Raw genomic sequence first — 25,926 nt, 5'->3', positions numbered from 1 at the left:
CTGTATTATGTTATCTTATATTTATTGATAGATTGAGTTTTGTGGTCATAGAAACTAAGTTCAAGGTCTTGCACTTGCTAGGCAAAACTCCTGGCCTCTATACTGTTAATCCAACTTCCATAAACTATCTTAGTCTTAAGTCGCCTTTACTCAGTTTGCTTATTCTTATTTTAAAGGCTTGTTAAAATTGTGTATGTGTGAGGTAGACAGCGATGTTAAGTGGAATGTCTGACATGGCTTGCTTGTGGAGATCATAGGACAACTTGCACTCGCTTCTCTTCTTCCCCTTTTTTGTGGGTTCTAGGGCTTAAACGTCATCAGGCATACACAGCAAGCACAGCTATCCTGCCATCTCCTTTTAAAAGGATTTTTAGCTGGGTGGTGTTGGGGCATCTCTTTAATCCCAGCTCTCAAGTGGTAAAAACAGGCAGTCTGTGAGTTCCAGGATAGCCAGGTCTACATAGAAAAATCCTGTCTGGGGCAGGGCGGGGTGGGGTGGAGGGCTATTTTTTTTTTTTACAAGTATTGTCTTTAGTTTTCTTGATCGTGGTAATGCTTACTTCATTTTGTTTGTTTGTTTGTTTGCTTGCTTGTTTTCAAGGCAGGGTTCTCAATATGTAACTCTGAATGCCCTGGAACTATGTAGACCAGGCTGGCGTCAAACTCACAGAGCTCTGCCTATTTCTGCCTCCCAAGTGCTGGGTGTGTCCACTATACCTGGCTCACTAACTTTAACTTATGTCTTAAAGGAACTTGTCTATGTGTATGGTGTGCACATATGCATGCATGTGCTGAAACATCTTTGTGGTCAGAGGACAGCTTGCTGGAGTCAGTTTTCTCCTTGTGTGAGGTTCCAGGGATTTAACTCAGGTCACCAGGCACGGTGACAAGTACCTCAGCTTGCTGGTCTTTTCTTTCCATGCTTTCGGTTGAATTCACTCTTGTTTTCTATTTTTTGTTTGTTTTCCGAGACAGGGTTTCTCTGTAGCTTTGGAGTCTGTCCTGGCACTAGCTCTTGTAGCCCAGCTGGCCTCGAACTCACAGAGATCTGCCTGCCTCTATCTCTTCACTTCTGATACCACAATTCACTTTCTAGCTTTTTTAAAGATTTCTTTTTATATGTGTATGAGTGTTTTATCTAAATGTTTGTACATGCACTGGGTATATGCCTGGTGATAGCAGACGTAAGAAGAGGGTATTGGATCCTATGGAACTGAAGTTGCAGATGACTGTGAGCTGCCATGTAGGTGCTGGGAATGGAACTCAGGTCCTCTGCAAGGGCAGCCAGTGCCTTTGCAGTTCCACTTTTCAAATTTTAAGGCCACTTAGTAGATAGAATTTTCCCCTATACCAGCTTTATATTTATAAGTTAAAATTTACATTAGTCATTGAACTACTGAAGTGTGAGGGTTTTTATTGTTTAATGAGTTCCATTTTGCCACAGAACAAAGGACAATCTTCACCACCTTTTAGCCACAACTTAAAAATAAAATCATGATACTGACTGTTGGTCCAAGAAAGCCCATCTGTTAGAGGCTGTGAAGAGAAGAGAACATCTAAATGTTCCAGTTCTTGTTAGCATCTCTAAAACTGGAGGAAGAGATTGAAGTTATGACCTGAAAGAAGGTTTTGGATTATTAGCCTCACCTGGGATTGAATCCTGGCTCACCACTTAAGATACTAGATAATGGCTGAGTGTCTTCTCCAAACTCCAGTTTTCTTGTGAATGACACAGATCATGACATTTGTCTCTTAGCAATTGTTAGAATTCGATGATACTTGTCAAACATCTAGTGGGGAACCTGATACATACATACTTAGTAATGTTAGTTACCATAGTTACTGTCTTGATTAGCATTGCATACCTATTCCTATGGCTGTGAATGCTGCCACTCTGCATCATGATTTCTCCCAATGCTGCCAATCAGCTCCTGACCCCAAATTCCATGTCTGAGATAGAAGAAGGTGCCAAGGGACACCAGCCTGCCATGATCATGGGACAAATGATGACAGAACCTACTTTTATGTGGTTAAACAGCTGGGATAGGACTGCCTGTCAGGCCCACTGCCATTGGCATTGCACATTCTGCCTCAGTTGTTCAGCTCTGCACAATACAGTATTTAAAAACATAATCCAATCCAGATATATATAGTGTGGTAACACATGCCTTTGATCCCAGCACTCTGGGCACAGAGGCAGACAGATCTTTATTTGAGGCCAATCTGGTCTACATAGGGAGTTCTAGTTTAGCTGGGGCTACATAGTAAGGCCCTGTCTCAAACAAATAAACAACAACAAAAGTGGTGAGCCTGCCGCAGAAAATAGCTTTCATTGTTTTTCCTTTCTAAAGAGGAGTGGATATAATTAGTAATGTTCAACTTTTCACAAAGATAGGGAATATTCCCCCGTCGCAACCTATTGAAGTTGAGTTTTTCGTTTAGATTTGTATAATTGGTTATAGGAATATGTTTGAAAACTAGGAAAAGAATCTTTTTGGTGTCTCAGAAATGAACAGGATTCACCTTAGTTTCAATTTGTGTTCATTACCTTGTTCTAGGTAATGGTTAAAGATGTAGAAGCAATTGTATGTGCATATATATGTATATATATATATTTTTGAGGATTTTGAGGGTTTTTTCATACAGTATATTTTGATCATACACTTTCCCTTCCCCCAGTCCCCCACCTAACTTTATATTCTTTCTCTCTTTCAAAAAAAAATCCTCCCAAATCCAAACAAAAAAAAAGAAAATCAAGACAAACAAAAAAACTAATATGATAAAAAATAACAACAAAAAGCACACAGAAAACCCCACAGAAGTCTGTTTTGTGTAGTCCTGGGCGTGGACCCTGGAGTGTGATTGATATACTTAGTGAATTACAGTTTTCCATACCTAAAAATGCTCTCTTAATTATGAAAAGGTATTTTAATATACTTCATGCATATTATATATACATGATAACATAAAGATGATTTTAACATTTTTAAGGTAATTAGAAAGAAAAGCAGTTCTTAGCAAGATCAGCAGCACTAAGAATGTTAGAAACCCCTGACTTATACAACTCTGGGGTGTTAGCCACCAGCACTCTGTTTTGTAATCTCCATCTGATTGCATACATCTTAAAATTTGAGAACTGCTGGTCTAGGGAAATTGTTTCCAAACCAGGGTTTAATTTTTATTTCTGTTTTTGTGAAGTTTTAGCTTGTTTAAGGTTTTGGGGTTTGTTTTTTTTCTTTAAGATTTATTTTGATTTTATGTATATGGGTATTTTTTGTCTCTGGATATGTCTGTACCACATGCATGCATGCATGGTGCCCGTGGAAAGCATAAGAGGGTGTCAGATTCTCTGAAACTGGAGTGACAAATAGCTGTTAGCTGTGTGGGTACTGGGAACCAAACCCAGGTCCTCTGCAAGAAAGTGAGCGCTGAGCAGTCTCTTTTCCAGCCCCAGGTTTCAGGGTGGTGGTGGTGGTGGTGTTACTGGTTTTCTTTATTTTTCATTTTTGGGTTTTTGTTTTATTTTTGAGGTGTGGCCTCTGTCGCCCAGGGTAGCCTTGAACCCACGTGGGTCCTCCTGCCTCACCTTCCCAAGGGTTAAGACTACGAGCATTTCAAGGCTGGTGAGTGGTGGCATGACCAGAGTCTGAACTGAGGTTCTGTATCGGACCAGCTGGAGACTGTCAGGAGAGAAGCACTTCTTTTTTTGCTTGGTTTTTGGTTTGGTTTGGTTTGGATTTTTTTTTTTCAAGACAGGGTTTCTCTGTACATCTTTGGAGCCTATCCTGGAACTAGCTCTTGTAGACCAGGATGGCCTCTACTTCAGAGATCCGCCTGCCTCTGCCTCCCAAGTGCTGGGATTAAAGGTGTGTGCTGCTGCCACCCAACCGAGAAACACTTCTTGTAGAGCATCCCTAAATGCATTTTATGGGGAGCTTTTAAAGGCAAAAAACACAGAAAGACTACGTCCTGATCAGCAGTTGCAGAAGGAAGTAAAGCAAGCAAGCAGTTTAACAGAAGCCAAAACATGCCATTAGCTGGGGCATTTCAACCCTGAGTTTCTAGAACAGGTTGGGTGTTTTCCTATGGGGCTTTTCACAGCTGGGAGCTTGGGAGTAGCAAAGGGGGCAGAGTCAATTTCAGGTTAAATAAAAGACAGCTGCAGCTGAGACAAGATGAAGGAACTTTTGCCCTGTTAAAACTAGGACTTAATTGCTCTTGTAGAAGACCTGGGTCTTGTTTCTAGTATGAGTACTAGTATGGTAGGTAACAACTGTCCATAACTCCAGTTTCAGGGAAGCCAATGACTTCCAGTGCCACCACCCAGCATAAAATACATATTTTTTAAAAAAGCATTTCACATAGTGACAAGAGCATGGTGTCACACAAGAATAAGTTTAAGCTGGGCAGTGGTGGCATACACCTTGAATCCCCACACTTATGAGGCAGAGACAAGTGGATCTCGGTGAGTTCGTGGGCAGCCTGGTCTGCAAAGCAAGTTCTAGGACAGCTAGGACTTGCACAGAGAAGCCCTATCTTGAAAAACAAAACAAAACAAAAAGAACAAGTTGAATTGGGTTATTAAACAGTTAAAACAAGTTTACTTTTTTCACCTGTAATTTTTTATCTTTCAAGTGATATTAAGAACATTTATCTCCATATAATTTTTAATAAAATCTTAATAACAAGAACTTACAGATAAAAACCCACGCAGTGAAGTTATATTTCAGAGAACCTCTGCAAAATTATGTAGTATGAATGAGGCCTCCATACGCTCATATACAGTATGAATAATTAAAAACCCAGAGACGGATATTGGGGTTCAAGATGAAGGTCAGAAAAGCAAAGCAGCCAGCCACTAGAGAGACCTTTTACCTCTACTAAATCTTCAGCCCGAAAGGGCAAGATCCAGTCTCCACAATTCCTCAAACTCCATACTCCACTGAGTTCCTTTTTCTTCCCCTTTATATCCCTCCCTCTCTGCTGAGCCATATTGCTCCAGTCTCCATCTCTCCAGTGCTGGGGTTAATGGTGTGTGAATCACCACCCCCTGAATCTGTTCTGGATCTGTCTTGTGTAGCTCAGGGTAGCCTTGAACTCACAGGGATCCATTGCCTCTGTCTCCTCAATCCTGGGATTAAAGGTGTGTTTTACCACTCCCTGGCCTCTATTGGCTTAGTTTTGCACTCTGATCTTCAGGCAAACTTTATTTTTTTTAATTCTTTTTTTATATTTATTTATTATGGATATAATATTCTGTCTGTGTGTATGCCTGCAGGCCAGAAGAGGGCACCAGACCCCATTACAGATGGTTGTGAGCCACCATGTGGTTGCTGGGAATTGAACTCAGGGCCTTTGGAAGAGCAGGCAATGCTCTTAACCACTGAGCCATCTCTCCAGCCCCAAAATTAATTAATTAATTAATTAATTTGTTTATTATGTATACAATATTCTGTCTGTGTGTATGCCTGCAGGCCAGAAGAGGGCACCAGACCCCATTACAGATGGTTGTGAGCCACCATGTGGTTGCTGGGAATTGAACTCAGGATCTTTGGAAGAGCAGGCAATGCTCTCAACCTCTGAGCCATCTCTCCATCCCCCAAACTTTATTTATTAAAATATAAAATACAAATAAAATATCACTACACTCATATGTTTGACTAGTTGGTCCCCCTCCCAGTTAGTGGAACTGTTTTAGAATGATTAGGAGGTGTGGCCTTGTTGGGTGGAGCGAGTCACTAAGGGTGGAGACTTTGAGTTTTCCTAAGTCGGTGCCAGGCCCAGTCTCTCTCTCTGCAAATTAGGATCTAAAGCTCTCAGCTACTGCTCTAGTGCCATCCCTATCTGCTTCCTGCCATGCTGATCATGGACTAACCCTCTAAAAACCCTCTAAAACTAAACAAGCCGTCAGTTACATGCTTTCTCCTTTTTTTTTTTTTTTGGTTTTTCGAGACAGGGTTTCTCTGTGGCTTTGGAGCCTGTCCTGGAACTAGCTCTGTAGACCAGGCTGGTCTCGAACTCACAGAGATCCGCCTGCCTCTGCCTCCCGAGTGCTGGGATTAAAGGCGTGCGCCACCATCGCCCGGCCGCACATGCTTTCTTTTATAAGAGTTGACTTGGTCATTGTGTCTCTTCACAGCAACAGAATACTATTGCCTAAGACAAGTTAGAATATCTGTTTGAACATATATGGTTTTTGATTTTGTAACATGAAGTATGTAGAAGTACTTAGTACATTGTTAGGTTCTCAAAGATTGTGGAAAATTATCTTTAACAATTTTTCTTGTTAGCAAAGATTGCTTGTCTCCATCTGTTCTAAACTCCTATTTTACTGTCCTTTGTCTCTGAGCCTTTGTATTAGCTACTGTTCTTTTTTTTTAATTTATTTATTATGTATATAGTGTTCTGGGCACCAGATCTCATTATAGATGGGTGTGTGTCACCATGTGGTTGCTGGGAATTGAACTCAGGACCTCCGGAACAGCAGTTAGTTCTCTTTACCTCTGAGCCATCTCTCCAGCCCTTAGTTACTGTTCTTAAACAAGCCTCCTACAGCCTGTTAACTTACTAATTTCTATGCATCTTTTCCATCCCTGACTAGTCTCCTAGTTCCCATACCCCAATCCCAGTAGCCGCTTGCATATCTCCTTATAACACTTATAAAAACTACTTATCTCCCACATTAAATGAGGGCAGGGATAGACATAATGTCTTGTTCACCGCCACATTCTTAGGTACCTGTGAAGTGTGTCGTACCTTATAGGATAAGTGGTAGGAAATGATCATTGCCATGTTGTTTCCCCATCATTTTCCAAAAGCAGTGCCTCGGTCTGACTTAGGAAGTTCTGTGCTGGTTGCTTGTGTTAGTCATAGCGGGTATTGTAAGGTCAAGTGCCTCTTTCTTTTCCTCTGAAGCATGTGCTTGGCTTTGATTGAGGCGAACATAGTACACTCTGCTGCTTACTAAGCACTAATCCCTCTATCACAGGTCCCTTGGGAGAGCTAGATACCCTGATGGATCAAGTGCATATGCAGAACCCAGACTGGCAGCATCCTTCGGATCTCACTACACGGTAAGTGGGTCTCCTTCCTTCTAAAGGAGTTTGGTTGCAAGGGAAATATGAGTTGCTTATTTCCAGAAGAAGAAACATGGTCTTAGAATGAGCTAAGGATTGAACCAAAGTTCAGGTTTTAGTACTAGATGCACACACAATGTTTAACTAACTAGCTCTATGATTATGATCGATTCACTTCAATTCTATGGTTATCAGTAAAATTTCTGGTTCTAAAAATCTGGTTTCTAGTTTATTACTGTGTGCATGTGATGTGTATGGGGAACGCCTGCATGTGTGGTACATGTGATGTGTATGGGGAACGCCTGCATGTGTGGTACATGTGATGTGTATGGGGAACGCCTGCATGTGTGGTACATGTGATGTGTATGGGGAACGCCTGCATGTGTGGTATACATGTGTAATGTATGGGGGAAATGCCTGCATGTGTGGTATACATGTGTAATGTATGGGGGAAACGCCTGCATGTGTGGGACATGTGATGTGTATGGGGGGAAAGCCTGCATGTGTGGTATGTGTACTGGAGTCAGTTCTCCTTCTTCCTTTCTATGAGTTCCAGGGATTTAATTCAGGTTGTTGGGTTTTTGCAGGAAGTGCTTTTGCCCACTGAGCCATCTTGCTGGCTCCAGAGTCAGGAATCACCTCCTCTTCCTCCTCTTTTCCTCCTCCAACATGACAAGGTCTTGCTATTCAGGCCAGTCTCAGCTTCCTAAGTCTTATGTGGTTCTCTCTTCTACCACGTGGGTTCTAGGGTTGAACACAAGTTGATAGATAAGCGTGGCACCAGTTGCCTATACTCATTGAGCAATGTTGCCAGCTCAAGAACCCAGGTATTAGTTTAGTTTACATGTGATAGTACATGCCCGTAACTAATCTTCCCACCCAGCAAGTAGAAACAGAAGGATCATGATTTTAACAAACACAGAACTCTAGATTTTATTTTATTTGTTTGTTTGTTTGTTTGTTTGAGACAGACTCTCAGTATACAACCCTGGCTGACCTAGAACTTGCTATGTAACTTGCTCTGTAGATCAGACTGGCCCCAAACTCAGAGATCCATTGGTCTCTGCTATGATTAAAGATGTGTACTACCCTACCTAGAATAGGATCCCAGATACTGAAGCTTGGTAGGCAGGCAGATCTCTGTGAATTCAAGGTCACTCCTGTCTACATAGTTCCAGGCCAGCCAAGTATACATAGTGAGATCCTGTCTTTAAAGAAACAAACATAAAACATTCAAACCTTGGTGTTACTGTAACATTTTTTTTCTCACCTTCCATATTAGGGCATCAAGAAGTCATATATACTTTACATATACACCCAAAGCTGAATTTTACCTGGATTCTTACAAGTATCCTATGTGTCATTACTTGCTTACTGTTCTTACCTTGGAAGCCAGAGAGATTCTTTTAAAGCACAAGTTAGGTTCCCTTCTTTTTCACTCTTTCCACTGGCTTCCAACCAGCTGGCCATCCTCGGTCCTCTAAGAATGTCTGTGTGCTTTGCTGGGCTCACCAATCTCATCTATACTGTTACTGCTTACTCTGTTCTAGTTATGCTGGCTTCCATCAGAACCACAGCACTTAATCCCAGCACCCTAGAGGCAGAAGCAGGATAATTGCTATAAATTCTAAGCTATCTTGTGGCACATAGCAAATTCCAGACTACATAGCAAGACTCTCAAATAAGTAAAGCAAAATCAACAAGAAAACAAGCAGTTCTCTGATGGTGTGGGGATGGGAAGGTAGCTCAGTTGTAAGCACACACACACACACACCTCTTACTAAAGAAGGGGCAGTGTAACATAATTGTTACTAAATACATTTTGGAGTCAGATAAATGAATTATAATCCACACTTTTCTCCCTACTCCTATGTGGCATTGGGAAAGTTACTTAATCTGAGGCTTAATTTCCTTGCTAGTGTAGAAGTTAATGTCAGTACTTCCCTAGTAGGATTTCACTAATATTAACTTAGATGGGGTGGTTAAAGGATTCAGCAGATAGTCTCATATAGTGATAGATAAAAGTCAAATACTGGGCTGGAGAGATGGCTTAGTGGTTAAGAGCACTGGCTGCTCATCCAGAGGTTCTGAGTTCAATTCCCAGCAACCACATGATGGCTCACGACCATCTGTAATGAGATCTGATGCCCTCTTCTGGCCTTCAGGTAGAACACTGTATATATGATAAATAAATAGATTTTTTTAAAAAAAAAGGGTCAAATACTGCTAAAATTATTTTGACCCTTGGCTGATTCTCACAACCAGCTGTGTGATGTCCCGGCCTTAACTCCAGGGGACAAAGGGTCTAAGAATCCTTTTTTGAGTCAGTATTATTGTAAAGTCTGGCTGGATACTTGTACCACAGCAACCCTCTTCCCTCATGTCAATCTTGGGGGTTGAGTTCAGCTTTGTTAGGTTTACTTACAGGTACTTTTAGCCATGGGGCTGTCTTGTTGAACGCCTCTGCCTTGGCCTCCCCAATATTGGGATTCCATGTGTAATCCCACTACGCCCGGCTAGAATCAGTATCTTTGGCAAGCTTCCTACATGGTTCTTTGGCAGCATTTTTGGAATTAAGATTAGGTCACATTCTTAAGGGTCTTTCTTAGAACCCACACCCAGAACAGGTGACCCTCAAATCTTACTATAGGTCTATGTTGTTAGTTATTCTGTCTCTAAACAGCCTATGACACTCACATGATGACCTACCTTCTCTGGGACTCTTTTTATCTGATTTTAACCGATGCGGCCTAAGCACCCTTGATCTGTGTACAGTGCAGTCCTGTTGGAGGTCTAGGTCTGGTGAATCAATGAGATACACATCCTGCTCTGAACACTGCTAGGGGGAGAAAAAACAATTCTACTTTATTCTTGGCTTTTTGAGACAGAGCCTTACTTAAAGCTCACACTGGCCTCTGTGTAGCTGAGGATGCCTTTACCTCACGGTGCTGGGGATTACAGGGATATGCTACCATTCCTGGCTCTTAAACATTGCACATTGGTTTTCCTTAGAACAATACCTCTAGGAATGAGGTGACTTTGAGAGTTGGAAAGAAATAGCATTTATGAAATGGCTTTCATATAATTAAAATAGTATAAATTTCTAAAATTGTAACATCAAAATATAATATTAGTCCTGCATGGTGGCAAATACTCTCAATACTCAGGAGTCAAAATCAGGTAGATCACTATGAATTTGAGGCTAGCCTGGTCTACATTGGTGAGTTCCAGGAAAGCTAAGGCTATGTAGAGAGATCCTGTCTCAAGTAAACAAAAAGCAACATATAAACTGATTTCTAGGAATAAAAATATCTTTAAAAATGGTTGTGATAGGGCTGGAGAGATGGCTCAGTGGTTAAAAGCATTGCCTGCTCTTCCAAAGGTCCTGAGTTCAATTCCCAGCAACCACATGGTGGCTCACAACCATCTGTAATGAGATCTGGTGCCCTCTTCTGGCCTGCAGGCATACAGACAGAACATTGTATACATAATAAATAAATAAATAAATATTTTTAAAAAAATGGTTGTGATAGCAGCCAGGCATGGTAGTGCATGCCTTTAGTCCCAGCACTTGGGAGGCAGAGGATCTCTGTGAGTTAAAGGCTAGCCTGGTCTACAATGTGAGTTCCAGGACAGCCAGGACTATTACACAGAGAAGCCCTGTCTTGAAAAACAAGATCAAACAAACAGACAAAAAGATTAGTTATAGTAGCTGTTTTGTATACAAATGACCATTCCAACTGAAAATCCTTCCTGTTTTTATTCTCTTCTCAATAGAAATTACGCCCGGTTCCGACAGAAACCTCTACAAAGATACAGCCTGAGTCAGTGGGTTGACAGAAACAAGCGGAGCCACCACCGTTTCCAGCGTCTCCCTGACTTCTCATACAGTCCATATGTTTCATCCCATCAGCAGTGACAGTCCTTACACGGGGTCCAGTCCAGAGTAGCATCTTATTTTCCTCTGCTGTTTTTGTTTGTATATTTTGAGTTTTATTTTTCACAAGATTTCTATTTAAAGAATTTGTCACCTTTTGGAGATGTTTGAAAATGCCCGTTACTGTCTTTTTTTTTTTTTTTTTTTTTAATGAGAATCCTCCTGATTTGTGTCTGTCTATACATGTTTCAACTTCAGCAATGTAGTTTTTTGGGTTTTTTTTTTCTTCTTCTTCTTCTTTTTTGAATTTAAGATGAAGGTAGCTCCGTTTTGAAGGCCTGCATTAAGTCAGAACATCCAGTCTTAAGTAAAATACCAGCTCTAAGCACAGTCTACTTGTACTATCCCAAGGAAATCATCTTCCAGTCTGCTGTAAGGAGGGATTGTTCTGCAGGCTACAAGCCAGTGTTACTGTTGATGACTCGTGAATGGGGAGAGAGCACTTTTAATAACTCCTCTTTTTAAATTTGAGTCTCTTGAGTACTTGTCAGTATTTTAAGGTTGGTAATTCAGGACATTTAAAATAAGATGGAGTAGGAGAAAAGTCCTGTTGAAAGGATAGATTCAAATGTCAATCCTCTCCTTTCTGTACCTGTTAGCTGCCTTTATGGTTTTGAATTATTGGCTTTTTTCATTCTCTGTTAACTATATCTTCCTCACAGTGTTTGTCAACCTTACACATTTTAACTGACAAAAGACAGCTGACTAACCCTTGTTGAATACTCCATAGTCTTGTGACTAGTTGGTTTCTCTGTCCCTTCAGGGATTTTTTTTTTTCTCACTCCCAGTGACCACTCTGCTCCTGGGTTTTTACAGAGGTGGTGTTGTGTCCTGTTAGATGTAGACACACCTTTCAGATAACCTCTATTTACTGAAGAGCTTTTACCAGAATCTAGATGTCTGGGAATCTTCAGTTTCATGAGCAGAACCCCAAGTTTATGTGTTGATGTTATTCAGGGGCCTCCTTCCTGGGAAGCCTTTGGAGAGGCCCTCTTTCCCTCTCTAGCTTTACACTCTGGATGTTAGGATTTGGTCCGACCCTTACCATTTCACATCAGTACTCAAGAACATCTAGGGAAGTTAGGATTGAGCCCGTGCATCACAGTGTTGCCTGATATTCTAACCAAAGCTGAAGGCTTTGTGTGTCTGTATTAGTGGATGTCTTACAGGCAGCTCCAGACATCATTTTGGGAAGTTGTAGAGTATGGCGTCATGCTGCTATCATTCCCTTTGTGGAGGTTACTCAGAGTTCTGCAGCTGCTCTCTGGGTTTCTTTCGTCAGTCTCATTTTTTTTTATGTGGATAACCCATCCTAAATATTCTACTCCACTTTAGAAAAGTGATTTGGGGAAGGAAGTTTGAGACAGGGTTTCTCTGTGCAGCCCTGGCTGTCCTAGAACTCGCTCTGTAGACCAGGTTGACCTCACTCAGATCCGCCTGCCTCTGCCTCCCGAGTGCTGGGATTAAAAATGTGTGCCACCACCATTTGGCTAGAAAAGTAACTTTGATTTAGGAAGATCTTGATTTTTTTTTTCCCCCAAGTCTTCAGTGGGTTTGGATAAATGTTCCCAAGTGTTTGTTGGTTTTATCCAGTCAAGGATTTTCTTTCTTACTAATTCTTTTTATATGTGTTGGTCGGGGGGGTTGTTTTATTTTTGAGACTGGGTCTCTTATATAGCCTAGATTGGCCTTCAATGCACTATTTAGCCCAAGATGGTCTTAAACTTCCAATCTTCCTGCCCCACCTCTCAAGTACTGGGATTACAGGTGTGTATCACTATGTCCAGCAAGAATTTTCTTTTTTTTTTTTTTAAACCCCAAGGCAGAGTTTCTCTGTGGAGTCCTGGCTGTCCTGGAATTCGCTCTGTAGACCAGGCTGACCTCAAACTCAGAGATCTGCCTGCCTCTGCCTCAAGTACTGGGACTAAAGATGTGGGCTACCATGCCCAGCTTTTGACTTTTTTTTCCCCAGCAAGGATTTTCTATTTGTTGGTTTAGATCCTGTGACTAGCCCTTCAAAGGCAGTAGTCTAATCTCCTCTCAATTGGCATAATTATTGTTTACTTGGCCAAGATGCTGTAAATTAGCCTGATAGGATGAAATATGCCAAATAGTAGTCCACCTTTGGGACCAAAACAAAGTTAAAATTTAATCTAGCCGAAGTAGTAGCCCCCACAGATAGCCCAGGGAGTGAAATACAACATTTGCTTAGGAGAAATCTGAGATGCTGTTCTCCTCCTGGGACTGTGGGGTTAAAGACTGAATGTATAATGGGAGCATTGCCTTTGCCAAATCAGATGAGTGACAGGTTAACTAGAACAATGTGACAATCACATTTCCTCTAGCTCAGATAATTCTGTTTTTCCACAGTGTTAGCAGCCTAATTGAATCTGTTGGACTGGGGGAGGAGAGCTGTTCTCTGCTGGTTAACATGGCATTCTTTAAGGCGAAAAACAAAGCCAAAGAAAACTCGTTATCTGGCATATTGGCCTTAAAGATGGTAATGGGCAGAGTCCAGACTTTAATCTCTGCATATCTCTTACATTAGATTTGGTATTGGCCTCTAAGTTTTGTATTACAGATTAAATTCATGCTGTATTTTTAAATTTGAGTAAGGGTTATGTGCATTTAACTCTACCTAGCTTTTATCATCCATGATGACATTCCTATCATAGGGGTCTTGACAAAGCAAAGTAAAAATTTGCTATTTAGATAGTTCACTTGTAAGTAAGGAGCCTGAGTAGCCAGTATTTTGGCATCTGATATGGCCTCTGTACTTGTCTTGTTGTTGGGATCAATTATGAAACTGAAGTTTGGTGCCTCCTTTTTTTTTTTTATCATGTTTTTCCCCTTGTAGCAGTTGTGTTTAATGTCATTAAAAAGAAATAAAAGTTCTTGTCAGTGGCATATGTACTGTGGCCGTCTGTTTTGGGCTTTGGAGGAGGGTTCTGTGCCTTCCTCTGCGTAGGTCGTTCAGTAGGATATGGGAGGGTGGCAGTACTTAGTAGAAGAACATGGTTCTGAGAAGGAGGTGCTTGCTCCCTGCTCTTTTGAGGGTAAATTACAGTGTTGAGGAAGGCGTTCCGGCAGCTGAGAAATGTTGAGATTGATTGGGATTTGCAGCTACATATGGTGCATGTCAGGAGCCTGACATTGGCAGAGCCTGAAATACCACTGTGCTGCTGTTTTTGCAGAGGGAGAAGACCACGCAGCACCATTGGGCATGCGGTTCCTTGCATTCCTTCCCATGGCTCCCTGGTTGGCCACTGTGTCTGCTTAGCGCTGACTGAGGAGGAAGCCATGCTATTCCAGGGCATTCTCCCTCTGAAGATAGGAGAAACCAGACTCAGCCATTGGAAATTGGTGGTTGTTCTTAGCCCAACTTCTCCAGAAATTGTTGCTCAAGAATCTAGCATGAAGATTGGACAGATGTGGGTAGATAATGGAGAAACAGCATTCTTTAGATTCTGTTTATGAATGTGGGCTTCCTACATTTACCCCTAGGAGCAAGGACACAAGAGCAACAATGATAGATTGTCACCTACTTTAGCTAGTGCTCTGAAAATTCTTCTTTTAGGAAAGGAGAAACATACTTGGACAGGCTCCTTAACCTGCTGTTCTTTACATTTTGGGTTTTTTTTTTAATTATTATGTATACAATATTCTGTCTTTGTGTATGCCTGCAGGCCAGAAGAGGGCACCAGACCCTCTACAGATGGTTGTGAGCCACCATGTGGTTGCTGGGAATTGAACTCAGGACCTTTGGAAGAGCAGGCAATGCTCTTAACCTCTGCGCCATCTCTCCAGCCCCCTGGGTTTTTTTTTTTTTAACATTTTTTAAGGATTTATTTTTATTTATGTGAATTGGTGTTTTGTCTGCATGTCTGTCTGTCTGTGTGAGGGTGTTAGATCCTTGGACAGACAGTTGTGAGCTGCTATGTGAGTACTGGGAATTGAACACAGGTCCTCTGGAAGAACAGCCAGTGCTCTTTACCACTCAGCCATCTCTCCCAACCCATTAGGGGTGTTTTGGAGACAGAATCTCACTAGGAAACCACACTGGCCTCATCTCCTGAAAAGAAGGAGATTACAGGCAAGTGCTGCTGTGCCAAGTTCTATCTAAAATTTGTCTGTGTGTGTATTCTAGACAAAACCAGGCTTACACAAGGCAAAAGACTGCACAGAAATGTGATAAGCATTTAGCTATTTGTACCCTTATCTCAGTGTGTATTATTCTTGACTTGTGTATATGCATTATTCCTGTCAAGTGTAGAGTGCCTTCTGGTAATTATTTCCTGTTCATCTGTGTATCAGTTTCTATCCTAGGCTCCGAAAGTTTCAGAATTTTCTGAAATGATGGTGTCTCAAACCTTCCATTCATCTTGTTACGGAGAAGTGGGTAGAAAGGAAGAAAACGAGCCTTCTCTATGGGGAGCGAGCTCATGCTCTAAGAAGGCCATCTTGCGCTTGTATAGGATGAGAAACCAAGGTCCTGTTTTCTAGGAGAAAACGATTATTCCCCAAACAATCACAGGGCTTGGGGTGCGTGTGTGTATGTATGCCGGGGCAGGGTTTGGTGTGTGTGTATGTGTGTGCGTGTGTGTGTGAATGCTGGGGCACCTGTCGAGTAAATGCGTCCATTTGTCAGAGTCAGCTGGTCAGTGTTGGAATTCCTTAATGAACAATCACCTGCCTTGTCATTCCAATCCATTAATTCCCCCGTAACAGCCGGAATGTGTAGATGGAAAATCTGGTCTTGCCCAGCACCCAGTCAGAAACAGGAGGAATGTGATCTTTAGGGAACCTTTAAAGGTAACCTAAGTGACAATCCTGACATGTGTCACCAGGCTATCTGGACACAGAGATCTCTTTTTTTTTAATATTTATTTATTTATTATATATACAACATTCCTTCCATGTATGTTTACATGCCAGAAGAGGGCACCAGATCTCATTACAGATGGCTGTGAGCCACCATGTGGTTGCTGGAAATTGAACTCAGGACCTCTGGAAGAGCAGTCAGTGCTCTTAACCTCTGAGCCACCTCTCCAGCCCCACAGAGATCTCTTTAACTTAGCTTCAGGCTGTATTTTGAGATTTGATATTTTTTTCATCTGTGGACTGGTCCGGGGCAGCCAGCGTGCCCTGTTTATAGAAGCAGTTTGCTCCTGGAGGCTTTTTTTTTTAACTTATTTAACTTTATTTTATGTGCATTGGGTGAACTGGAGTTACAGACAGTTGTAAGCTGCCATGTGGGTGCTAGGAATTGAACCCAGATCCTCTAGAAGAGGAGCTAGTGTTCTTAACACGCTGAGCCATCTCTCCAGCCCCCTGGAGGTTACCTCTTTTTTTTTTTGTTGTTTGTTTGTTTGTTAGCTTTTTGGAGACTACTTCTTAAAAGCAAAATTCAGTAATAAAGTCTGAAAGCCTGTCGTAGATGGCTTGGTGAAATGTTATGTATGCCTGTAAAGGGCTGGGTTAGACTTTAGAGGACAGAAGAAAGGTCCCTGCTCCAAAGACCCAGCAGCCTAGCCTTCTCCCCTTAGCCTCTTGGCCTCACTGTGTTTCTAGGACAGCCTTTAGTCATTATCCTGGGTGGGCGGGCTCTGGAAGCCCTCCACCCTCAGAGAAGTGACTGCCCAGGGTCAGGGTCTCCTGCTGCTCTGGTCCTGGTCTCAGAGCTTTCCTGAATTGCAAGGAATCTTTGGAGTCACCTGAGAGGAAGGGAGGAAGCACTTCTCGAATAATAGCTGTGGTGTTTACTGCAAATAGCAATTGATTCCAGAAGAGAGCCATCCTCATTTCAGGAGGAAGAGGACAGGCCTTTAAGCTAAAGGAGCACTTTACTCTATTTCCTATGGTGTACCCACAGGCACGGATGAATAGGAAACCTCCCCCCCCACACCTAACAGGGCTCTCCAAACCCTGCTAACTCCCTGTACCTATGCTTCTCAGTTGGAAGAATGTGAGCAGAGAGCCTAGGCGGTTCCTCTCTGAGGTTTGGCTTAGAGCTCTGTCTCTTCAAAGGCTTCTGAGACCTTCCTCTCCCTCCACTCTTGGGACCTGAGCAGCCTGCTCTAAGCACTGCACATCTGACGTTCTCTCCCCTGGCTCTGGACAGGAATGTTCGAGGTGTCCCATTTCCTAGTTCACTCATTGGCTAATGGCATCGTTCCTCTGCCTGCCTTTCAGCCTGCCGTTGGGATCTTAATGATGTTCCTTTAACAGCCCAGAAGAGCACGGAGTGAGCACTGAATGATTTCTGCAGAGAGCAGTCTTTGCGATTCTCCCCTTCCTTACCCACCCCAGCTAAGAGCCACACACAGTCCTCTGGCAGGAATAAGCACACAGCGCTCTCAGGAGAGGAAAACCCTTTGTTTTAAGAAACCGAGCAGGCGCCTGCATACCTATGTGGTGAGGCAGCCCAAGCCGAGCTTAGAGAGGAGCCTCAGAAAGAGGATGGTGGAGCATCTATTTTCTTCTCCTGCACGTGCACCCCCATCTGTTCGAGAATTCCCTTCCAACTCCAGCTTGGCTGGCAGGCATGTCCCTAAGAAGCTGCAGGCCAAAATGGAAGAGAACTGACTCCCTCCTCCACACACCCTGACTTCCTGCCAATTGCCAGAAAAAGAGGGCAACGTTTGGGCATTTACCAGAGGACAAGGGTGTGCCTTTTCATTTGTCTTTATTTTACATTTAAAAAGTGGTTATTGCTCTAACTGGATCGAGGTAAGGACCGTTCTTAAGGAGCCTTGGCCTTGCAGCCCCATTCAGCAGGGATGGAAGTCACAAGACAATGAGTGGAACCTCATGCCCTCCCAGGAGGAAGCCCTTTGTTTGCTGACATCTGCCCGTATCTGTCTCCTGTGCTGCCACACTTGGAGCAAGCAGAGTGGTGGCTGACCCAGTCCCGAGAGCTGTTATAGACCCGAATGAAGGGGCAGTCACTGGGTGATGGCTTAGCTCTCTGACTTGGGCACCAGTGTGCATCATTCAGTACAACAAATAATGACCAAGCACCTGCTCTGTGCTGGGAACAGCCTCTTACACGACCTTAGCCACCAGTGGAAGCTGGAGAGTCCACTTTTCCCAGGCAGGCATTTGGCAGCCATGATGCGTATCCCAGAGAAGTCCGCTTGCCTCATCAAGCACCTTTTTTTAAAAAAAAAAAAAAAGAAAGAAAGAAAAGAAAGGGGCAGAGGAGAGGAAAAAGAAATAGAGAAGAGGGAGAACTAGCTGTCTCTTCACACTTCAAGCTCTAGGGAAGGACATGGGAACCCTGGATAACTTTCAGAGGACCCTGAATGAGATGGCAAGATCCAAAGACCCAGAGGCCAGTCGTGACAGCAAAGCTGCTCTCTGTCTGGTGAACCGCTTTCCAGCAGGTTGCTCAGCAGCCCCAGGGTGTCGGCCATAGGTGTGCCCTTTCCGGTTATCCCAGCTGATGCCGCTGCAGTGCCGAGACACTACCTTCCAGGTCTTCTCAGAATCCATCCTGATCTCACTGCAAAGACTGAAGACACCAGCAATCAGCCCCAGCCTCTGCAGAAGCCTCTGCCCTCTGGAGTGCAGCCCTCTGATTGTTTTCCAAGCCGCAAAACAGTAACATCACACGCATTGCAAAGGTGTGCCTCACGCCACAGATGTCCTTTCTGACTGGGCTAGAAAGGGCCTGATGGAGTCAGGACCCTGAGAAGCAGGCAGCTGCACAGCTTTCCTGGTGCACTTGCTTGCTCTCTCCCAGAGCTTTGCACATTATCTCAAAGAGGAAGCCAGTCCAGAAGAAGTGGGAGGTGGGAAGCTGGGTCTCATGCAGCATGGTCTTGTCTTCTCCAGAGTGCAGGCCAGGCCTTCTAGCTTTGTGGCTTTTTCTTTGTTGTTGTTGTTTGGCTTTTTTTTTTTTTTGCTTTTGCAAAATTTGGGTTTATAGTTCAGCCTCCATCATCAGACTAAGATGAGGAAAAGGAACTGTGGCTAGCTGTGCCCCCACCGCTTTAGTCAACATTCACCCTGTGCCCAGGAAGGATGCAGGGACCAGCAGAGAATGAAAGCCTTTCTCTGCAGACAGGGCCAGCCACACTTTGATGATGTTCACTGGGGGCTTGTCTGGAAACTGGGAAGGGAACAAACAAGAGAAGTGGCCAGAGCTGGTTGAATAGACTTCTTGCAAGATGGGAAACTGGGCAGAGGAGAGAAGGACCAGCAGGGCTGTAGCCCAAACGCCAGACTCTTGTCCCCACGGGAAGAAAAGAATAGCCCTGCCTGCCTGGAAGTCATCTCTGCCTTTCACACACAGCCTTTGGTCAAGATGAGTGGCCAAGACATGAGTCCCGGGCTGAGAACCCTGGCACCCAGTCCGCCCACAGCAAAGACCTCCCTTGGGCTGGCTTTCTCGCATTCCACAGTTCTGTCTCTGGGTGCAGCCTCGGCCACTGGCGTTGTTGAGGTGCTCCTGGAGGTAAGGGTTAATGAGAGGCTTCAGGAAAGACATCAGAAAGATAGAAGCCAAGAGAGAAGATAGTAAAGCCCGATGATAGGAGAAGATGGAGGGAAGGAGACGTAGAGAGGGCCAGATGTTTGTTGGACAGTCATCGTCAGAACAGCGAGGTCCTCTCCCATTCTCTACTGTCACCTGAGCTGCTCAGAGCGCACACTTAAAAGGCTTCATATCTGTTTTCACACAAGAAGAAATGAAGGGACAGACATAAAACACCGCCCCAGACATATCACCCCTACACTTGCTGTCCCTCCCACATCAACCAGGAACTCTGCCGTTCCCATTGGCTATTTTATAAAAAAAAAAACAAAACAGAGCACTGCTGGCCCTTGGCACCCTGCAAAAGGCGAGGATCCAAAATCAATTTGCAGTGTCCCCTGTGTCACACAGGCGGCAGCCAAGCTTGGCTTTGCCCAGCTGCTGCCATGCCAGGCCCTGAGCTGACCCCTTCTGCAGTCCAGGGACTACAGATGTTTAAGGCAAGCCCAGATGTTACCCTAACCTTGCTGCGGAGGAGACCCCCGCCCTGGTGCTCTGGTGTGCTGGTTTCTGATGCACTCTTGGTTTTCTCCTTGTTGTTATTGGGCTCATTGTCCTTGATGATGTCATACTGGCGGCAGAAGAGGGCTATAACACCTAGGAAGACAAGCAGGAGCAGTCAGAGGCCCGGCACTGATTTCTTACCTTGCCTGCCTTTTCCCCTCTAGGGCTTGCTGCCATCTCCAGATGGTCTCTGCGCTGCTGCAGCCTCCCTCCAGCCTCTGGCACCTTTCCCCATCTACCCGGGCATGAGCCATCCCTTTCTCTGCTGCCGGGCTGGCCCTCCCAGAACATACATCTGATCATATGTCTCCCCGTTACCCTTTCTTTAAGCCTCTGCCAGCCACCGCAGGAACGCTAACAGCATTTGCTGAGCCTATTCCAGGCCCTGTGCTGTGAACTGACGTATTCAATCTCACTTGATCCTTACAACTCCAGCCTATTATTATTAGTCCCAGGGCACAAGGGAGCACACTGGTGAGAGGGTGTCAGTAACTCTCAAGGTCACCGTGGGGCGGCAGGGAGGTGATGCACAGAGTCCTACACTGACTAGTAACCTAGTAACGCCGATAGTATTCACACTGCTAACTCCGGTTCGAAAAATGTTCCCCATTCTGCCTCTATACTGTTCCTGGTCCATCTGAGATCACTCTCAACTTCCCATCATAGTAGATGAAGCCCAACAACTTCCCTCTCCAACATCCTAATAGACTTCCACCACAAGTTTGGGTTAATTTTCTGTTTATAGTGTTGTGATTATGTAAACACTGTCTGTGCCAAGCCTAATAATGTACCATAATCAAACCTCCTCTTTGTCTAGCCCTCGTCTTCCTGCCTTTTCTTGAGTACCTGCTTTTTTGTGGGAGTAAGAAACATTTTTCCCCCAAATGCTTCTTCAACAGTCTGCCCTCAGCCACCATGATAATCAGGCTTGAGTGTGGTGTTCAAATCTCTCAAAAGACTCCAGCCCTCTCTACTCTTTGTTCCCGACACTCCACACTCTGTCACGGCCACAGCTACCCTCAGTCAGTCTGTGAGCTTAATTTGATGTTTCTCGAAGCTCGTATCGCGAGCAACCTTCCTCTGTTGGCTGCCTGGTTAGCTTCTGTTTAGCCTTCACAGCTCGGTTCCCATGTTGCCTCTGCTCTCGGTCTTTTGTCCTGTCTTCAGTGTTGGAGACTGAATCTTAGACCTCAGGGATGATGGGCAAGCACTCTACCACTGAGCCACACCTCCAGCCCCTATGGTTTTTGTTTTGTTTTAACTTAAATTTTTAAAAATTTTCTACTTCTAGCTCCAGAATTGACTTCATCTCCTTTTCTCATATTAGTCCTATTTTTAAGTTTATTGTTTTTTTTATTATTTTTAATTTTGTGTGTGTTCATGTGGGTACAGGTGCCCACAGAGGCAGAATTGTTGGATCCCCTGGGACTGGAGTTTCTGGTGGTTGTGAGTCACCTGATATGGATGCTGGGTACTAACCTGGGGTCCTCTGGAAGATCAGTATCAAGTGCTCTTAACCTTTGAGCCATCTCTCCAGCCCTTCTCCACACTAGAACAACTATAACACTCATTGTATTCAATTATAGTTAAGCCCAATCTTGTCGCAGCCCAAGTTCCTGGCAAGCACAAGGCTCCTCTAGAGTGGAGTGGAGTCTAGAATGGAGCGGTTGGTTGAATATAAGGATGAATGATGTGGACCTTATCCTCAGAGAGCTCAGAGACTAGAAAGAAAAGAGAGTTGCCCACCCAAAATTACACAAAGATTAAAGAGGGGCAACGTGCTATGGGCCCACAAAGGCTGGGAGGCCGTTCCTATGGGCAGATGGGGGATCGTGTGGTTGCCGCGCAGCCGCATCTAGAATAGGGAGGTGAAGAGAGTGCTCCACATCTGAGGTCAGGCAGTGCCTTCCTCGCTGAGCTTCCCAAGCTTGATGCCCAGCATCCCAGAAGAGGAGGAAGCTGGGACCACGGTACACTGACTGTGCCAGCCTAGGAGGCTGGACCACTTCTGCGGGGAAGAAGGCAGGCGTGTCCACAGCATACAAGACAGTAATACCAGGCTGTGTTTTGGGTGGAGGGGACTAGAGAGAGAGTCAGATTTAGCTCTCAGAGCCGCCACAGGCAGGACTTAGCAATTTCACCCCCTCCTAGACATCTGCAAGCTCCCTTCCCTTGGTGATGGTGGGTTGGGGCCCTCAGTTCCTCAGGGGTCAGTGAAGAAGGACCTGGACACCTGACTCACCCGCCCACATGAAGAGGACCACAACGATGATCAGCACCTCGCCTGTTCGCAGCTGCTGGTTCCTCCCCATCTCCTTCATGGTCACCTCATCTGTGGGGAGAGATTAGCTAGTCCTGGGCTCCTTTCCTCTCCAGCCATTCCTCCGGGGCCAAGCCCACAAGAAGTGCCTCTATCGATGCCAAGACACCCAACATGAAGAGTTCCAGGAACATCGTGAAGGCTGCTTGGGGTGGCAGCGTTTGGACTCAATCCAAAGGAGGATGTTTACACACCAGTCTCCTCCTGGGGGACCAAAGCAAACCTCCATCTTTTGAGGTGCTTTGCTTCCTCCCTGCTCTGCCCAACCGCCCTCGCCTAACTGCCCCCACCCTGGGACTCTAGCATGCCCAGGCTTGCCTTTATTCTTAGACGCCATCTTCTCAGCCTCACGTGGAGTCTTGAAGAGCAGAGGCTCACTAGCTGGGCTCTGGCCCTGGATGGAGATTGCCTGCACGTGCACGATGTATTCTGTGTCCTCCTCCAGATCCCAGAGAGCACACGATCGGGTGGTGGTGTTCACCTCCTGGATGAAGCGGAGCATCCGCACATCTTTCTTCTGAAAGGGGGAGGGCTCGGTATGTCAGTGTGCTGGCACCTACCCTACGCTGCCCACTTCCGCAGTGACAAGTCCTTTTCATTTACATCACCATCAAGCGGGCCTCGGGTGCCATTATCTCCACGGTACAGCTAAGAAGACGGGCTCAGAGAGGTCAGGATGTTGCCCAAGGCCACACAATGACTGCGAATGCCAGTGTGTGTCTGAGGTCAGACCCATGCTCTGAACTTCCATTCCCAAACCCTTCTCCACTGACGATGGACCTTCTGTGGCCACGATTCTAAGCTAAATGTACAACTTGTCACTCACATCTCTTGTCCTGTGTTTCTCTTCCTTTTCTGTTTCTCTGCCACCACCCTATGTCCCAGACAGACAGACACTATCCTCTCTTTTTCTTTTTTGTTTTGTTTTGTTTTAAGACAGGGTCTTGTTGTATTGCCTGGCTGGCCTTGAACTTGCAGTCCTTCTGCTGTGCCTCCTGAGTTCTGGGATTACAGGCATGCAACACTGTTTGCTTCCAGTTTTCTGTCACCGTCTTGCTATGCCCTCTCCTCCCAAGCACACTCAAGGGTTACCTGCTGAGAGATGGCAAACCCGATGACAACCTCATCCTCCAGGACATCCCAGCTGACCACTGCGGAGTTGGCCTTGAGGTGCCTGACGGTGACGTTCACTGGGGCCGAGGGGCTGTCTGTAGGGCAAGGAGGCACCTGAGCCTGAGCACGCCCGGCCCTGAGGCTTAGTGTCTCCAGAAATGAGAAAGGGGAAAGCTGGGGGAGGCTATGTGGAGAGGGAGAAGAGAATCCAAGGCTTCAGCTGGGCCCTGGATGGTTGAGAGGCCCAGGGTCCTTGTGACGCTTGCTACAGACTGGCCAGACCAAGGGTCCTTAGGTAAACTGATGAGCCTAGGCCTCAGTCAGGGTGAGGTCTAGTGGATGGGTGGTTAGGTATGGAGGTGGGGGATAGCTGAGCGGAGTTGTAGAAGCTGATTAGCCAGACGGAAGCAGTCACAAGAACTCCTAGTTCACGGCCCTTTCTATAGCCCCACGCGGTCAACTAAGTGACCTTGAGGGAAGGAGTAATACCCCGAGATAAAGAGCCCGGAAGGGCTGAGCCCTGGCATGGGAGTGAGGGGCAACCCAGCATTGTGCTGAGCTGGGCAGAGCGCTCATAAGGGGAAGGGTCCGTGTGAACCTCTCCGTATTCCGTGGGGCCTCAAGTGGCGGGGATGGGGGAAGTTAGAGAAAGGCATTCAGAACAGGGCCCCTCGGTGGAGAGACACCAAGATAGGGCAAAGCCTTCTAGGTGAAGGAAGAAGGTGAATGGGGGCAATTTCAGAGAGTAAGTGGGAAAGCAATGGGGGAGCAGGACAGCAAGGACCTTCCGGGAGAGGAGAGTCACACGGGCTGTGCCTCTCAAGAGCGCAGGTGTTGTGATTAGAAGCCCTGGGCCTGAGCAGTAACCCCATACCCCTCAGATGAGTGGACTCAAGGCCCAGGGATTATGCCAGACATGCCGATGGAAAGGGACAGAAGGACACAGACAGGTGGCTGCGGTCACAGATCTAGAGAGCCGACAAGTGGAGCATTAGAGACACACGGACACAGAAGCAGGGCAAGGAAAGAGGTGTGGGGGGGAGGGCAGCAGCAGCAGCCAGGAGGGACAGATCGGAGTGATCTGGGGAGGCAGCCCCTGGGGTGGGCCAGACACTGACTGTAGCAGGCTTAGGCCCCCACACACACCCTGCAACCTCAGGTTCCAGTTCTTGTCTTCATGGTCGCTCCTGCACAGAGAGGTGCGTCTGTGCAGATCTGCCTGTGGGTCTCTGAGAAAGGTCTTTAGGGATACAGAGGGAGGCCCAAGGTGGGGCACTGGTGTCCTCGGCTGCTCCCAGGGCCAGAAAAGGTGACTGAGGCAAAGACCCAGGGTTAGGGGACGGCCTGAAGGGATCAAGATCCTAAAATCCCAGGGAAGAGGTTAAGCGGCTGAAGGACGGGTCTAGGGGTCAAGAAGGTTCGGAGGCGCTGAGGTCGGGCTAGGAGAGTAGGGAGCAGGTGACACAGGAGGTCCTCAGGGAGCAGAAAGGGAACCGAGAACTCCCCGGTGGCAGCGTAGGAGGGGGAGGCTGCACCCCCTCCGCCCGTCCCCCGCCCCGGGCCCCCTTACCCGCCTGCACCAGCGCGAAGCAGACGCAGCCCAGCCACAGGCGGAGCGCGGCGCGGGGCGGCCAGGCGCACGGTGGCCCGAGGGGCATGGCGACCCCAGCGCCCGGCGGCCGCTCCCGCTCGCACTCCAGCCCACGGCCCTCCCGGCCCGGCCGCCCCGCGCCGGCCCGCGCCGCCTGCATATCGGTTCCGCGGACAGCGACTCCCGCGCGGCGGCGGCGGCGGCAGCGGCCGCGTCCACGTCGGGCGCCCGGGGGGCGGGGCGCCCCCGCTGCAGGGAGAGGGCGGGGGCGGGGTGAGGACCGAGGGCGCCCCCACTCCTGTCCCTGATCCCGATTCTGGACGCTCCCGGAAAGCCAGGGGCTTCGGGGACCCGCGGCTCCGCTTTCTGGCCAGTGCAGGAGCCGCAGCACCGCTCCACTGCCAGTCCCAGCCACAGTCTTGACCCGGCCCGGCCCTTCCCCAGGGGAGAGAGGGAGGACAAGTGTTTGGGAGATGCCCATCTGTGCCCCACCTCTCTCACTCCAGCCCACACCCCAGGCACACACACAACAACACATACACACACGCTGCAGGGGTGTAAGTAGGGTACAGACAGGATACTCTGGGGAGGGACTCCGTGTGTCCTTTGGGGCTGAGGAGGGTCTCCTTTGACTTTCTGGAGGTCTAGCTGAGACCCAAGGCCAGTCTTTTCTTTTTCTTTGCCTATTTTTAATTCCCTCTCTAGCACTGTGAACATCTGCTACACGCAGGCACTCTGAGGACCTTCTTGGGTATGGGACTTCGTTCTCACTGCAGCCCCTAAGGTCCACTCCGCTGTGGGCATTTCATGTAGATGGACACTGCAGTTTGGATAGTTGTCTTGTGCAAC

The 25,926-nt window shown here is 46.2% G+C and overlaps 2 protein-coding genes across 13 annotated transcripts in view; one reads left to right on the top strand and one right to left on the bottom strand.

The window, feature by feature from the left end:
- S100pbp (S100P binding protein) overlaps positions 1–13,922 on the top strand; it is a 37,327-nt gene extending 23,405 nt beyond the window's left edge. For all 12 annotated transcript variants that reach the window (XM_075947058.1, XM_075947062.1, XM_075947064.1 and 9 more), the window contains 2 exons: positions 6,989–7,073; positions 10,854–13,922. In XM_075947058.1, the coding sequence (XP_075803173.1) occupies positions 6,989–7,073; positions 10,854–10,995 (227 nt within the window). In that variant the 3' untranslated portion in view covers positions 10,996–13,922. The remainder of the gene's footprint in view (positions 1–6,988; positions 7,074–10,853) is intronic.
- Positions 13,923–17,681: 3,759 nt separating this feature from the next.
- Positions 17,682–25,491, bottom strand: Fndc5 (fibronectin type III domain containing 5). Its single transcript, XM_075945579.1, has 6 exons — positions 25,057–25,491; positions 23,466–23,581; positions 22,692–22,890; positions 22,296–22,385; positions 20,013–20,146; positions 17,682–19,683 (listed from the first exon to the last, which is right to left on the bottom strand). Exons 1-6 carry the CDS (start codon positions 25,235–25,237, stop codon positions 19,678–19,680), a joined length of 726 nt encoding a protein of 241 aa, XP_075801694.1. The 5' UTR covers positions 25,238–25,491; the 3' UTR covers positions 17,682–19,677.
- Between the last annotated feature and the right edge of the window lie 435 nt (positions 25,492–25,926).

This window comes from Microtus pennsylvanicus, chromosome 13, assembly GCF_037038515.1.
Source record: "Microtus pennsylvanicus isolate mMicPen1 chromosome 13, mMicPen1.hap1, whole genome shotgun sequence".
Lineage (NCBI taxonomy): Eukaryota > Metazoa > Chordata > Mammalia > Rodentia > Cricetidae > Microtus > Microtus pennsylvanicus.
Note: the sequence above shows the minus strand (reverse complement) of the source record. Positions and strands in the feature narration are given on the sequence as shown.

Coding starts and splice junctions, on each gene's coding strand:
- Fndc5 (XM_075945579.1), bottom strand. CDS start 25,237: ATGCAGGCGGCGCGGGCCGGCGCGGGGCGGCCGGGCCGGGAGGGCCGT. Junction 23,582..25,056: donor CTTCGCGCTGGTGCAGGCGG/GTAAGGGGGCCC, acceptor CTTGCCCTACAG/ACAGCCCCTCGGCCCCAGTG. Junction 22,891..23,465: donor GGTTTGCCATCTCTCAGCAG/GTAACCCTTGAG, acceptor TCCCCCTTTCAG/AAGAAAGATGTGCGGATGCT.